Source organism: Alternaria viburni, assembly GCF_023758015.1.
Source record: "Alternaria viburni strain BMP 2772 chromosome Unknown scaffold_20, whole genome shotgun sequence".
NCBI classification, from domain to species: Eukaryota; Fungi; Ascomycota; class Dothideomycetes; order Pleosporales; family Pleosporaceae; genus Alternaria; species Alternaria viburni.
In genome coordinates, this window is record NW_026055789.1 from 30029 (window position 1) to 43333 (window position 13305).

General features: G+C 50.9%; 5 protein-coding genes across 5 annotated transcripts; 2 read left to right on the forward strand and 3 right to left on the reverse strand.

Annotated features, from left to right (window-relative positions):
• Nucleotides 1–1942: 1942 nt before the first annotated feature.
• CWF14 (G10 protein) lies at nt 1943–2447 on the reverse strand (the record flags this gene model as incomplete). Its single annotated transcript, XM_049357219.1, has 2 exons — nt 1943–2086; nt 2142–2447. The coding sequence occupies 2 exons, from the start codon at nt 2445–2447 to the stop codon at nt 1943–1945; spliced, it is 450 nt and encodes a 149-aa protein (XP_049208117.1).
• A 267-nt stretch (nt 2448–2714) lies between these two features.
• J4E79_008363 (uncharacterized protein) lies at nt 2715–3412 on the forward strand (the record flags this gene model as incomplete). The annotated part of the gene is made up of 5 exons (XM_049357220.1): nt 2715–2757; nt 2815–2876; nt 3032–3178; nt 3234–3341; nt 3401–3412. 5 exons carry the CDS (start codon nt 2715–2717, stop codon nt 3410–3412), a joined length of 372 nt encoding a protein of 123 aa, XP_049208118.1.
• Nucleotides 3413–3568: 156 nt separating this feature from the next.
• On the reverse strand, nt 3569–4117 carry RPC19 (RNA polymerase subunit AC19; the record flags this gene model as incomplete). The annotated part of the gene is made up of 4 exons (XM_049357221.1): nt 3569–3690; nt 3742–3818; nt 3871–3962; nt 4013–4117. 4 exons carry the CDS (start codon nt 4115–4117, stop codon nt 3569–3571), a joined length of 396 nt encoding a protein of 131 aa, XP_049208119.1.
• Nucleotides 4118–4446: 329 nt separating this feature from the next.
• PTH3 (Imidazoleglycerol-phosphate dehydratase) lies at nt 4447–5151 on the forward strand (the record flags this gene model as incomplete). Its single annotated transcript, XM_049357222.1, has 1 exon — nt 4447–5151. The coding sequence occupies one exon, from the start codon at nt 4447–4449 to the stop codon at nt 5149–5151; it is 705 nt and encodes a 234-aa protein (XP_049208120.1).
• A 696-nt stretch (nt 5152–5847) lies between these two features.
• On the reverse strand, nt 5848–11935 carry J4E79_008366 (uncharacterized protein; the record flags this gene model as incomplete). The annotated part of the gene is made up of 5 exons (XM_049357223.1): nt 5848–6356; nt 8655–8798; nt 9030–9844; nt 10582–11456; nt 11507–11935. The coding sequence occupies 5 exons, from the start codon at nt 11933–11935 to the stop codon at nt 5848–5850; spliced, it is 2772 nt and encodes a 923-aa protein (XP_049208121.1).
• Between the last annotated feature and the right edge of the window lie 1370 nt (nt 11936–13305).

A 13305-nucleotide genomic window follows, 5' to 3' on the forward strand; every position in this document is an offset into this window, starting at 1 on the left:
TGAACGGGATGATGGCATTTATTCGTTTGGGTTTGGACGTTCGCATGTGCTGAGGGGAGTCGGTACTTCACGAGAATCTATGCGCGCAAAAGAAAGAATTCCAAGGTTGTCATGTTCATGCGGATGCAAGTGTTATCGTATGGATGTATTGATCCTGCCTGTACCAAGAGCTGTAAAATGCAGGTGTGAACCCCTCTTGTGTACTTACCGGTATAGTAAGGAACGACGCAGCAGTCATTGGCTTCACCACCTGGGCAAGTAGCAGTTACATCCGAATTCAGTGCCGTACGACTATGGTCGGGATAAATTGCGTCTCATCATAGACCACCGGGGGACCAAGCGGAACGCGCAAATCGATAATCATCCCGTGGTCAGTGTGGTGATTGTCTTCGAAAGCACGGTAGGCGGTGCTTGACCGTGCTTCCATTGTATTCTACAAAGGCACCTTTATCTGCTTGGTTTCAGGTTTGCGTTCGACATGCGATGATAGAGACACCTCGTCGGCATCACTAATTCACTCACTAAAAAAAGATATTGGACATAGCATGGCCATTTCTTCTACCTTCGTTCTTTACCATACCTAGAAACATTTCTTTACTTCGTTTTATCCAACACACATCGACACCCACCATGAGTCCTATCATTAATATACCCCATGTATGGGCACGCGCAAATACAGCAAGTCCAGTAATGTCAAATCTCGAACTCAACACTCCAAGCACAAGGCCCACGCGCCCTTCAGCGCAGTCAGCGTCGTTACCAAGAGCACTCGTCGTAGACTCGTCGACACCACCACCGCCGCCGCCGCCGCCGCCAGCGGTCCCATCAGCCATGAAAAACGAAACACCATCTGCACACTCCATAGCACGAGGGGGACCAGGAATGACTCTCGGGACAAAGATTGGCCTTGGAATGATACCCGTCATGATCGCCTTTTGTGCGATATGTATCTACACCGCATTCTGGTGGCGCAGACGAAAAGCGCGGAAAGCGAGGCAAACTCTGCAAACACCTCCTCCGGCCCCAGAGAAAGACTACATGATACGTTTGCCGTCATTAGACAGCACCCGAAGAGGAAGCAAGATCTTCAACATGTCCGCATTCAGCACTCATGTCTCTGACGGCCGGCACAGAGAAGCCCAGGTTCTCGGTCAAAGCAGAGAGTACATTCGAATGGTGAATCAAGACCAAGAGGATGATGGCGCGACACCAAAGACACCCGCGCGCAGCATATCGGAGAAGGGTCGCTCCGGTCGAGACTCGCCCATTGATGGGGCTAGCCCATTCCGACTAACACACAGCGAATTGGCCAGGAGGAGTTTGGGATCCGAGATATCAGAACTATGGCCCTCTCCACCACCCACAGCTTGGGTTCGGCGGCAAGGCATTCTGGATTCCCTACCGGAATCGCGATTTGGTCGGGATATGAGCCGGAGATCGTCACAACGTAGTACCAATTCCAATTACAAGCGGATGAGCGACGCAAGCTCGGCCTTCTGAGTTGCTGGAGAGGCGTTTTGGTTAATGGGTTGCGGGCAGGCGGATATCAAACATAGACTGGGTCTTCCCTTACGACTGGACGACTTGCGTAATGGTTCAAGTATACCCACAGGTTGCAGGCGTCCAGGTTGGGGACACCATCATTCACTCACTTTTCTCTGTATACAAGTTAACATTTGAATTATTATGTTCTGGTCAATAGACACACCCTATGCTTTTGTTGTGACCGTGTTCTCAAACTCATCTTGGCGGCCCATTCGGTATGAGCAGCCAACTTCAGTATCTTGCAGCAGTCTACCTGCTGACTGCGCCTGGTTCTGTCGTGCGCGCTTGATTGCGCTTCTTTGTATCCTCCCTGGCAGTATTTGTAGAGTGTAGACAGCGTCTATCGCTATTAATCAGGGTATGGGTCTGTCCTCGCAGTTTCTCCTCGTTATACTGCTCAGTCGCTGGAGGCGCACCCTCTGCAGCCGCAGTTCACGCATTGAATCTCCTGGTTCTCCTTGAGCTGATCCCTGGGGACACGGCAAATGCAGGTCGAGCGGAAGTTTGTCTCCTTGGTCTGGATGCAGCGCGTGCAGCATAGCTACTGCAAGTTAGTTTGATTCGAGCTAAGAGGTGCCTGTGTAGAATGGACTTGCCTTCTCGTAGCCTTGCTTCTTCCACTTGGCGATCAACATGGCATCTGCATAGCCGTTCTTAAGCAAATAGTCGTAGAGCTGCTTGCTGATGGCCTCCTTCTCGTAGTATAGGTCGTAGATGTAGCGCGAGCGTTGGTGGGTGATCTGGAAGATGGGCCACGTCATTTCGTACTTCTTCTTGCCCTCGTGCGATGCGTTCTCGGCGTCCTTCATCTTGTTCTGGAATTCCAGGAGGGTGTCCTCGATGTCATCGAAGCCCTCCGGCGGGGCCTTGCGCGAAGCGCGTGCGGTGCGGACTGGAGGCATGGCTGGGCTGGTTGTGGCAGGCTGAAATCTGCGAATTTGGCGCGAGGTAGAATGTCAATTATGACGACAGATGCGTTCGAGCTTGGAGTATGCTGTAAAGACGTTGAGGTTATTCGTGGTTTCGAGAGAGAAGCCATCGATAACTTCGCGACTGCGCCGGGAGTAAAATCCGCGCTAACGTCAGGTCTTGGCATTCCACTCCCGCGAGCCGCATCGTCACTCCAGCTCCGGCTTCGAGACGACTGGAAGCTCCCCAACACCGCCAACATGGTCATCAACCCCACCTACCTCGCTCAGCGCACGCGCTCCTGTTAGTCGAACACGCTCACGGAACATTGGAGGAATGGAAAGGCTAATGCGGGCACAGCGGTCAACTGGACTGATGCGAAGAAGAGGGTCATTCACAGCTACCGGGACTGGCTCCGGTCGGTACGTTGACTCCCGGAATCTACAAGTCCTTTGGGGGGAATTTGGAGATTGGATACAGGTTGTGTACGGAAAGAGCTGGAACGAGGGAGGGAAAGCGTGGGATGCGGAGAAGCGGGCAGCAGGACATGGAACCTGGACTGACAATGACCTTACAGGCTCCCGAAATCCAGACTATGTACTCGTTGAACATGCCCGTATCCACGCTTCGGACGAAAATGCGGCAGGAATTCGAGCGGCATCGATACGTGAATCAACTCAAAACAGTAGATGTGCTGCTGTTCAACAGTCATCAGGAGTTCCAGGTACACCACGGACCAACACAATTTGATAGTAGGGAAGGTACTGATAATCGTACAGGAAACACTCAACTTCTGGAAACAATTGTCACACGTTCTCAAATACTTCCGCGCGGAAGAGGATCCCAAGGCCCGGCTACCAAGCAACTTCATCAACGGCTTCTTGGAGGTACGCTTACTCTTTGCGTCAATACTCTCGCGAAATCATATGCTAACACGCGTGTATAGGGTCGCAACTGATTTGTCCATTACTACCAAAGTCCGGGGACAACCAAGAACAAAATTCGGTGTATATAGCTGAAGACAATACCATTTTCCTTTCCTTTCGCCAGTTGACCATGCTATCCTTAAACGCCAGCAATGCAATACTTTCGTAACTATAGGCGCGTTGCAGCCCTACTCTTCCATCTTGTTTACAAAGTCATCTCGTGCAATTGTGAACTTCTGCTCGACGACATCGCACATGGCCATGAGATCTTCGAGGCCCTTCTCCAGCACGGTGTATACGCTGACACCATCTAGGGAAGTGTTAGTTGCAAGATCAATGTAGCTTCGCATGTATGACCTACCGTATGTCTGGATGCGCAAGTTCATCTTGGCTTCTGAAGGATGCGGAATGGAGTAACCACAGAATTCGACATCGGGGCTATGGAGCCATTAGCTGCTTATTCATATATGCGCTGAGAGGGTTGGCTTACTTCTTGTGGATGATGTATCTCAGCGCGTTGCCTAGCGTGTGGTCCTCGCCATCAAACTGGAAAGATGCTGCCGTCTCCGTCGCACCGGACAGCTAGGATAAATTAGATACGCGTTTTTCTATATCGTTCAGATCGTACGTACGACCCTGATCCTGTCGCGATCGATCGCCGGATCAATCTCCTCGTTGTTCTCGGAGGTAGGATCCAAGATTGGGACCTGCGTGGGTTCTTCTGTTGCGCCTGGCATTTTGATCTTATTCCTTGCTCTTAATGACTAGCCGGTGTCGGTTGAGAGATAACGCGTTTATATGGCTGCGTCTGAAAGACGATCCTGTGTTCGAGACGTGACTTTGCGATATCAAAATTTTGGGGCGGACTTTGGTTCGGCGATTCGTTGGTTGGCCAGACTTTTCCAGCCCTATATTGCTTGGCGCCATGACGTGGGGCGTGGGGAAGCCCCTCTGCATCCGCTTCAACTTTTTGTCCCTCGACTTTGCCATCCATCATTGACCGCTCTACAAGCTCCCAACACCCCCGAAGCCAGCCGATATCAATATCACGCACACGACCGCCACCATGCCGCGCGCCTGCTGCCTCAACCGCGATACGAACGAGACGAAGATTCAGGTCTCGATAAACATCGATGGCGGCGACCTCTCACCCTACGAGCACAGCGACTTCTGGGCGGCCTACGACAAGAAGAGTCTCAATGGCGATGGCGAGAAAGTAGACAAGGACCACGCTACCCAGAAGTCGACGTCCCAGGAGATATCTGTCGACACCGGCATCGGCTTCCTCGACCACATGATCCACGCTATGGCCAAGCACGCCGGCTGGAGTCTGCGCATACGGTGCAAGGGCGACCTGCACATTGACGACCACCACACGAGCGAAGACACATTCTTGGCGCTAGGCACCGCCTTTAAGAATGCGCTGCAGGGAAGCACGGGTCTGGCACGCTTCGGACACGCATACGCACCGCTCGACGAGGCACTGTCACGCGCTGTCATCGACCTATCGAACAGGCCATACAGCATCATCGAGCTGGGTCTTAAGCGGGAGAAGATTGGCGATCTGAGCTGCGAGATGATCCCGCACTGCCTCCAAAGCTTTGCGCAGGCGTCGGGCACCACCCTTCACGTTGACTGCATACGCGGTGACAACGATCATCACAGGGCAGAGAGTGCCTTTAAGGCGCTTGCGGTCGCTATCAGGCATGCGACAACCGTAGTGAAGCAGTGGGAGGGTGAGGTTAGGAGTACGAAGGGCGTCCTATACTAGTCCAAAGTTCGATAAAGACATGCAAATGAAACGTTAAATTGAATTACCACGCCTTGGGAGGTGCATGTTCAATGACTTTTACTTTCTACGCAGAGCGAATATCGACTTGCCCCCGGCGTGTGGGTCATTCAAACGAACCTGTTGGTGATGCTACACCAACACTCGGACGCTTGTTGGCCGCGTTCGTATTGACAGATCGACGCGGCTTCAAGTTATCCTGGCATACCGCGAGAGCTGTCAAGAACACTGAGCATTCAGTGCCACGGACCACAGACCACAGACCATCCAACAATGTCTCGCAATAACAGTTGTTGGCGGGTGAGTCAATTTACAGAGGGCGAATGAGAACAAGTCTCATTGTAGGACTCAAAGGAACGCCGTTAAGGGTGGACACGTACAAGACCACGGACCAGTCACTGACCGTTCAAGGTGTCGAAGTGCCTCATTGCTCATTTTGGTATTCCTATAGACTCGTCGGCTCGCGTATTACACTCAGCTGGCTGCCTTGCGTGCAAAGTAAGTCAATTACCATACACATTGCGAGATAGCTTGATAACGGTATCATTCAAGGAGTGTTCATAAGGATTGTGGTAGTAGATACAAAAGGTCTTATCGTACACTTGCTAAGGATTGTGTAGCACCATCGCACTCTGAGGTACCCTCTGTCATGAAAGCCCTGCAAGGCCTCTGCGATGACTAGGCACTGCTTGAGTCGGGTCGTGGCAACATCATCAATGCTTTCCCGCCTCGTTTCTCCTCCGCGATCCACTTGCCAGCCGCCTCCCAGCATTTCTCATGCTCATCAAGCCAGGTACGCTTTTCCTCAACCCACTTCTTTATCATTTCTTTGACTTTAGATTCCGCGTCGTCTGTAGTCTTCATTTCTTCCCCAAGTGCTGTGTACCTAAGCATCCACATCAGGTGCATAAGATGAACCATCCACTTCTCGCCATCCCTGTCGACAATGAGCATATTATGTGGCGTCGGCTTTCCAGATCCGGCATTGATTTTGGCCCCTTTGAGCCCTTCTTTAACCTCATCGCTGACATCTCCTAGGGATTCCATAGCATGCTTCGCAGCCTGGTAGCCTGCTATGTCTCTATCCATGCCACTCTTATCGTTACAGATGCCCTGAATAAGTGTTTTCAGGTGATTCAGTACTTCATTATTCGGCGCCATACTGTAGATGAAGTGTTCGAGTTGAGCTTGCATGTCATTTAGTCTTGTTTAGTGCAGTTGTTCATTTCGCTACTCACCTGTCGAAGGAATCGGATATGGACAAATTTACTGGAACGTTTGTACGTGATAATTGAATTGGAAGATACCGTAAATGCTGAATTCACGATGCTTCTCAGTTGAGTACACCTGATTTCTTGGGTGCGGTATGGATTTCGGAAGTCGTGAGTAGCTCGTTGGCGATGAAGAATGCGGTAGGTTTGGTGAAGTAAGTCAATCGTACAGCTGACTGCGAACGTTTTATAGAACGGGAAGAGTCACCACAGTCTTCAGCATCGCGCCGGCTGACTGCTTCGATGAGCAACACATACCATACATATGATTCATGATGTATTGACTGCAAAGTGACAGCAATCGGGGGCGGGAGGAAGTGAAGGAGAGTTGGCACGATGGGATATGCTACGATCTGAGCTTGGATGCTCATAGCGATGACTAACAGCAGTCCTGTTCAGCCCCAAGTCACAGACGTGAAAATGAACTGAGCTCCATACGAGCGTCTGAACGCACTGTCTTTATTGTTATCGAGCCGTGTCAGCCTTCCTTCGCCAGTTCGACTCCGACTTCCTGCCCGCGGAGTCTTATGATATTCAGAGCTTCCTCGTCTGTAGAGAGGGCAGAAGGCTGATATGATGACAACCACGCTTCTCTATCTTCGGGACTGCCGTACTCGTCCATTATGTAACGAATTATCGAGCCCACGGACAGTATAAACGATATGGGTGTGACCTCCCGCACACACATAGATTTCAGCCTCTCTCGAGAGGTGTAGAACTTGCCAAAAGAGATGTACGAGAAACCGTTCCATTCACACGTCCCCTCAATGTCGGCACCGTGCTTGATTAGAGTCATCGTTAACTTCCCTAGTCCAACATCTTTTTCAAGAGTCAATTCGGCAATGAAATGACTCAAATACGACTTCCACGGCGTCGTTCCGCCGTAACGTAAGTTCGGGTTCGCACCGCGTTCTAATAGAACTCTGGCGACAGCTTGGGCATCAGGGTTGTCGCAAGGGCCATGGAGGACTATCAAGAGGGGCGGCAGCTGTGGCGCTAGACCAAAGGCCAGAGTTGGATCCTGGCTGAGTAAGTGACTAATAGCTCGTGGCGCCCGATTCGCAACAGCCACCTCGAAGATTGTGCAGTTCCAGGAAGTAGGCGGAAAATCGTCTTGACAAGGGTGACTAGGTGCAAGCTTAATTATCTCGTGTAGCCTTGAGACATGATGCGGAGAGCCTCCTCGCAAGAGCTTGTCCATCTTCTCCAAAAACGGGCCTAATTTTGCTTCCGGAAGCATTTCCACGTAATTCCAAACACTTAGCCACCGCATCTTTTCACGTTCATATGATTGGCTATTTACCCGTGACTGATCTTCACTATGAGCATGAAGCTCACGAAGTGTCGATAACAATGGCATAGTGAAGGTAAGTTCGGAAAATACTGCGGAAAGGTAGATCTCAGAATCGAACGGGGCAGCCTCCTTAGTCAAACGCTCCAGCACCCTCGGTTCGCGAATGAACTCTGCGACTGTTCGGTGGGTAGGTACCACTGTACAATCGCATAGCGACACCAGTTCTTTCTCGAAAGGAGCATATTTTGGAAGTGCCGTCTCTTGACAGTATTCACGAACTTCCAATAAGCACCTAGTCCTGGCTGCGAATCTCTTACGCAGTCTTTTGGAAATGGAAAAGAGCTCTTGAATACCAGCTTCGGTCTTCATATCCGGGGGATTTTGGGCGTTTGTACGCTCTTCATCGTCGAGATAAACATGCCATAGAAAGACCGAGTCGAAACTGCTGCTTATCAACGATCGAGCGCTATTTCTGCGATACTCCGGCTCGATGGTGGATAATATGTACGTATACATATCACCAAGTTCACGTGGAAGACGCTGAAGCCTCCGGCGTAAATCCAGTATCCGATCTTCGTTCGTGAGCCCATCTAGTAGCGAGTTGCATGCCAAGAAGACCCATAGAAAGACTCCTTCAGCCGCGCGAATTATCTCGGCAACCAGAGTTTCATAAGCAGTATCCTTTTCCGCTAGTACTAAGAAGCTTACGTCTTTCTTCAGAGTGCTGTCCACAAAATTTGCAATATCTTGCCTGGTCAAATCATGGATCTGAAAGCACTGATCTTGTTGTCGTCCAAACGCAGAATCGAATTCATTAAGCGGACGGCTGGCCACGCACATCTTTGCAGATGCGCTGGAGTTGATGATACGAAGAAGACTTATCAGGCTTCTCACATCAGGTAAACCAGCACTATCTATACTTGGCCTATCGTCGAACTCGTCAAGACCGTCGACCAGGAAGAGAAATCGGAGATCGTGTCTAGGTGCGATGGTAACGAGGCGGTTGAGAGCACTGAGGAGGCTATCGTATGGGAACTGGAATTGAGGGCCGCCGGTTATCCATTCTGTGTCCGGAAAGACTTCAGTAACGAGTTGTGGCTGTTGTCTCAAGACCTGATAAAGCAGCGACTGCAAGAGGCCTCTAAGAGATCTTTGCATAGGAGACCCATGTCTCCAGAAGTAATAGTCGACGATGATGAGGGACTTGGAACCTGCCCAGCGCCGACATTCTGCTTTCAAGGATGGGTGATGAGCAATGAACTTCATCAGCGTGCTTTTGCCGGCTCCTGGTTTACCTGAGATCCAAAACAGGTTCTCGGTAGAATCATCCGAATGGAGCCATCGCCTGAATTTCGACTTCTGAATCGCTTCCGCGTCATCGCTAGGATCATCAAAGATCCACCCAAAAGTCTTTTTGTGCGCGGGTTTGACTTCTTCCTCCCGGCTACGCAGCTGTGGAAAGTAAAGCGCATGCAGACACTGTCTCTGGATTTGTATCTCTTCTTTCTCGGTGATCCATTGATGCAATTGGCGCACTAAATCTTGTGTCGTATCTCCAGTCCTTGATGTCTCACCCAACGTCGTGCCTACTCTTGCTAGTTGCCTCTTCAATACTCCGATATCTTCGTCCATCCTCTGATGATGATTCGCAATGTCTGCACCGAGATGACCCATGTCTCGTTTCAAACTTGGAATGCAAGTCAAGATAATGTGAGTCGTGAGGTGCTTGGAAAGGCGATCAACATGTGCTTGCGACTCCTCTAGTTGGCGCTGTTTCCATCGTGCTTTCATAGCCATGAACGTGGCTTGCAATGAGCCAATCTGCCCTTTTCCACGGAGCGACTCTAAAAGAGCCATGTGTCTGCTGATGGCTGCCTGGCTGCGACTTGCCAGCTGTTGCAGAACGTCGTCTGTCGATTTGTGCCGCAGATCATCAACAGTACGCTGTAGGTATGTAGCCGCGACTTGCAACTCTTCGTGATCATCTATCGCACCGCTGCGAGAAGACTGGATCTCTTTTGCTGTCGTGATGATTTTTCGAGAAAGCTCGACAATCTGTATAACGTTGCATATCAGAGAGAACGCAGCAACGCCCTCCATGATGGAGCAGCTGTTGTTCGCAAGTCAGGGACGATAAGAGAAGTAAGAGAGATCTGTAGCAGAAGCAGTGACGTCCCGTAATTGATTCTGCAACAACAACGCTTCCTATTTGCTGGCTGTTAACCAGTCGCTGTCCAGATTGTGGCTGCGGCACAGCATGAGGGGTTGAGCTAACTAGTGTGGTGATACAACAACCACCCTTGTAAGCTGCATGACCACGTCCTCCTCTTGAGCCTGGTGCAAAGGAAATCAATCAATACCAACTCATATTTATCGCGCATATCCACTTCTCGCAAATCAAGGTGAAGATACAGTCAAAAGCTACGCCATTTCGAGGGCAATATTCGACGTGCAGGCTGCTGATCGCTGTTCACGCGTGTGCCGTTGGGGTTTCGAGGGGTGGATACCACCATAACGGGCTTGACACCATTTCCCAGCAACCGGGACGACAGAGATAGATCGTATGAGCCCAGAAAACTGTGGCTGATCCGTTTAACTATACTAGAAGACAGAAAGAAGAACAGAATCCGAACGGCCAGCCTGAGCTTCTGGTCACGGATGGAACAATACTCAAAAAGCTGATGTTGTACTTTCATTGTGCTCAAGGATATCTTTAGTGGCTCAATGACGCCTGCAATGCAATAATACCTGTGTGAATCCAGGCTAATGTACAGAATAATAATGCTCAAAACCTGGTAAATATACGTGAGATGGATGTGATCGAGTGGTGGAGCAGGAGAAACATACCTTATCTCATAATTACCCGCTCTCGTCATGTAACGCACCCACTTTACACTGCTGTAGTTGCTCTTCTCGAACACCTTCAAGTATCGTACAAGTAGCCCCGAACTGGTGAACATCAACAATGAGAAGCTCAGATTGAGCGGTGGTCGGGACCACGCCTTCTGGTTGGTCATGCTGGTCAGGCTGGCCTCAGCACTCAGCACAAACTCACTTTGCCCCGTAAACCTCGGTATCTTCCAGACGATGTTGTTGTGCTCCGGCTCGTACTTGGCTTTGCCTTGTGATGTCCGCTCGGTAATGCGCGCCGTGTTGAGTGGTGTTGGTATCCGCACGACAACATTTGTCGCAAAAAGCTTGGAGCCATAGTTGGCGCGAATAGCGATGCTGTATTCGACCTTGGTCTTGCCAACCTCGTTGACAATGGCGTGCACCTTGAAAGGCAGGTTTACGTTCTCGGTCGCTCGGTAGCGCATCAGCTCGAACTCGCCGTCGGGCGGAACAAAGGATATTATCCTGTCCGCATCGAACTTGCCCAACTTTACGCATTGGTGGAATTGACAGTCCTCCAATGTCACACTTCCCGCTGCTGCCCTTGTAGCCTTCGCGCCTGCCTTGTTTCCAGACGGTTGTTGTAGATGATCTTCGCCCAACGTTAGTCGGTCGTTGAGACCGAACTTGCACTCGGGTGTGCCCGAGAGATATGCGCGCATTATGATCTGTCCGTTCACGTCGGCTCGCAGTACTGTTCCCGTCGCGGACATGAGCAGGTTGACGTCCTCGATGACATCGACGAAGGCTTCGTTCTTGCGGTACTTGATATCGGCCCGCCGCCAGGAAAGGGCACCAGTTGCCTGCATTGTGATCTTCGAGGAGTCCTCCTGTAAGGCTGTCAGCTGTTGTTATTCTGGTCGCGCTCGACGTGACTTACCATTGCCCTTTCCGACTTGACACCTTCAGTTGTGATGTACATCTTCAACGTGTCTGTCTCTGTATTCTGTGGGTATCCAAAATCCAGAATCTCGTCCAGCAGCTCATAAACCAGCACGAAATTGTTCTTCACGGCCTCCTCGTCGAACTTGCCGAAGTAAGCCTTCCCCAATCCCACCAAGCGGTACAGAAACTCAAAGACGAGCGCCGCATTGGCATTGCTCTTGGTCACGGCGACCAGGTATATGTTCTCGTGTTTGACATGGCTAAAGGTGGTGGAGCCAAGGGTGAGGATGGGCGAGCGTACTTGGGCGTTGGAGATGACCTGAATGCGGAAGACATCGGCAAGTCGCGGGCGGCAGTCGTTGCGGAAGGCGCGAAAGATGAGGTTCTCACCCTTCTGGTTGAAGATGAGAATTCCAGAGAGCATGGCAGCGACGTGGAAGGGGACAGCGGTTGTCGGCAGGGAATTGGCTGGCTTCGGCGTGTTGATGCTCGGAGCTCCACCCACCACGCCGCCGCGGGATTGAGCTTGGACCATCTCGCTTGTAGCGATTAGGGGTCTCAGGGACGGCTTGCATCCCGAGGTCCTCGCCGTAATCAGGGCACGCCATTCAAGTACATCAATCGAAGTAGCGATAATAGAGCTTCAGCAATCTCATCCGAAGTGTTACGATCAATTCTATCTATATTCAACGGCTAGTTGAATACCTATCTCAGACACACGCGCGCAGAGACAGGCTCTCCCTACCTGGAAATCGAGAGCAGCATTCGTTCACATCGATACGGATTGAGTACGACATAGACTGTGGATTCTTTGAGGGACCGAGTCCATCAAAAGCTACTGTGGGAATGACCTTGTAGCGTCTCCAGACTAAATTCTACACCGTTCGCTCAACCGTCAGTAGTACCAGACCACGGCTTGAGCGTCGGAAGTTTCTGCGGATCCAGCTTTGCCATCAAAGCAGCGTACTCCTCCGCAGTAAAGCTTCTCTTTATCTCCTCCATCCTCATACCAATTTCATGACGCTGGTGATATAGAGTCGCGTATTCTTCCTCCAACGTGGTAAACTGATTCGACCCAGGTGTACTAGGGAACTCGCCTCGAGGCTCTCGCGTCTCTTCTGTCGATATACCTGACATTGGACTACGGCGTCGTCATTATGCCTTCCGAGCAAATGCTCTCAAATTGTTACTTACCGCATACTTGACTCTTGAGGTAATTCGACTGTAGTCGGCACCAGACCTGGCGACTTCGACATGTTCTCCGGTCGATTCGGCTTTCGAGACCTGATTTGGTCTTCGAATTGACCTCCTGAACTTGGCTGAGGGAGGAACAAAGCTCTGGAATCTTGTCCATATGGCTGTGTTGTAGGGAAAGGCGCTGCACCGTAGTCGCCGGGCTGAGGAGCTTGCCCATACCCCGCATACGCTGGTCCCGATGTGATTTGAGGACTACCAAAGAATGAATCTGGATGGTGATGTGAGCGGCGGTCATCCGGTATCGTAGGACATTGAGGTTCCGTACGCCGTGGATCTTGGACAAAGTTAGGACGGTCTCGACTGTTTCGTAGGGACTCCCCCTCACTTTTGCCGCGCCCGGTCATATTTTCGTTATACTTTTCCACCTTGGGGTTGCGCGTTCTGTGGATGAGCCGCTACGAACTGTCGCTTTCAGGGGTAGAGGGTGCCGCAGTGGTAGAGCTCGCACGGGTCTGCTCTTGGAGGGCTTTCATTGCCTTGGCTTGCGTCTATAAACGAAAGAGATTATCACAGGCGGCACGTTATACTCCCTCCATT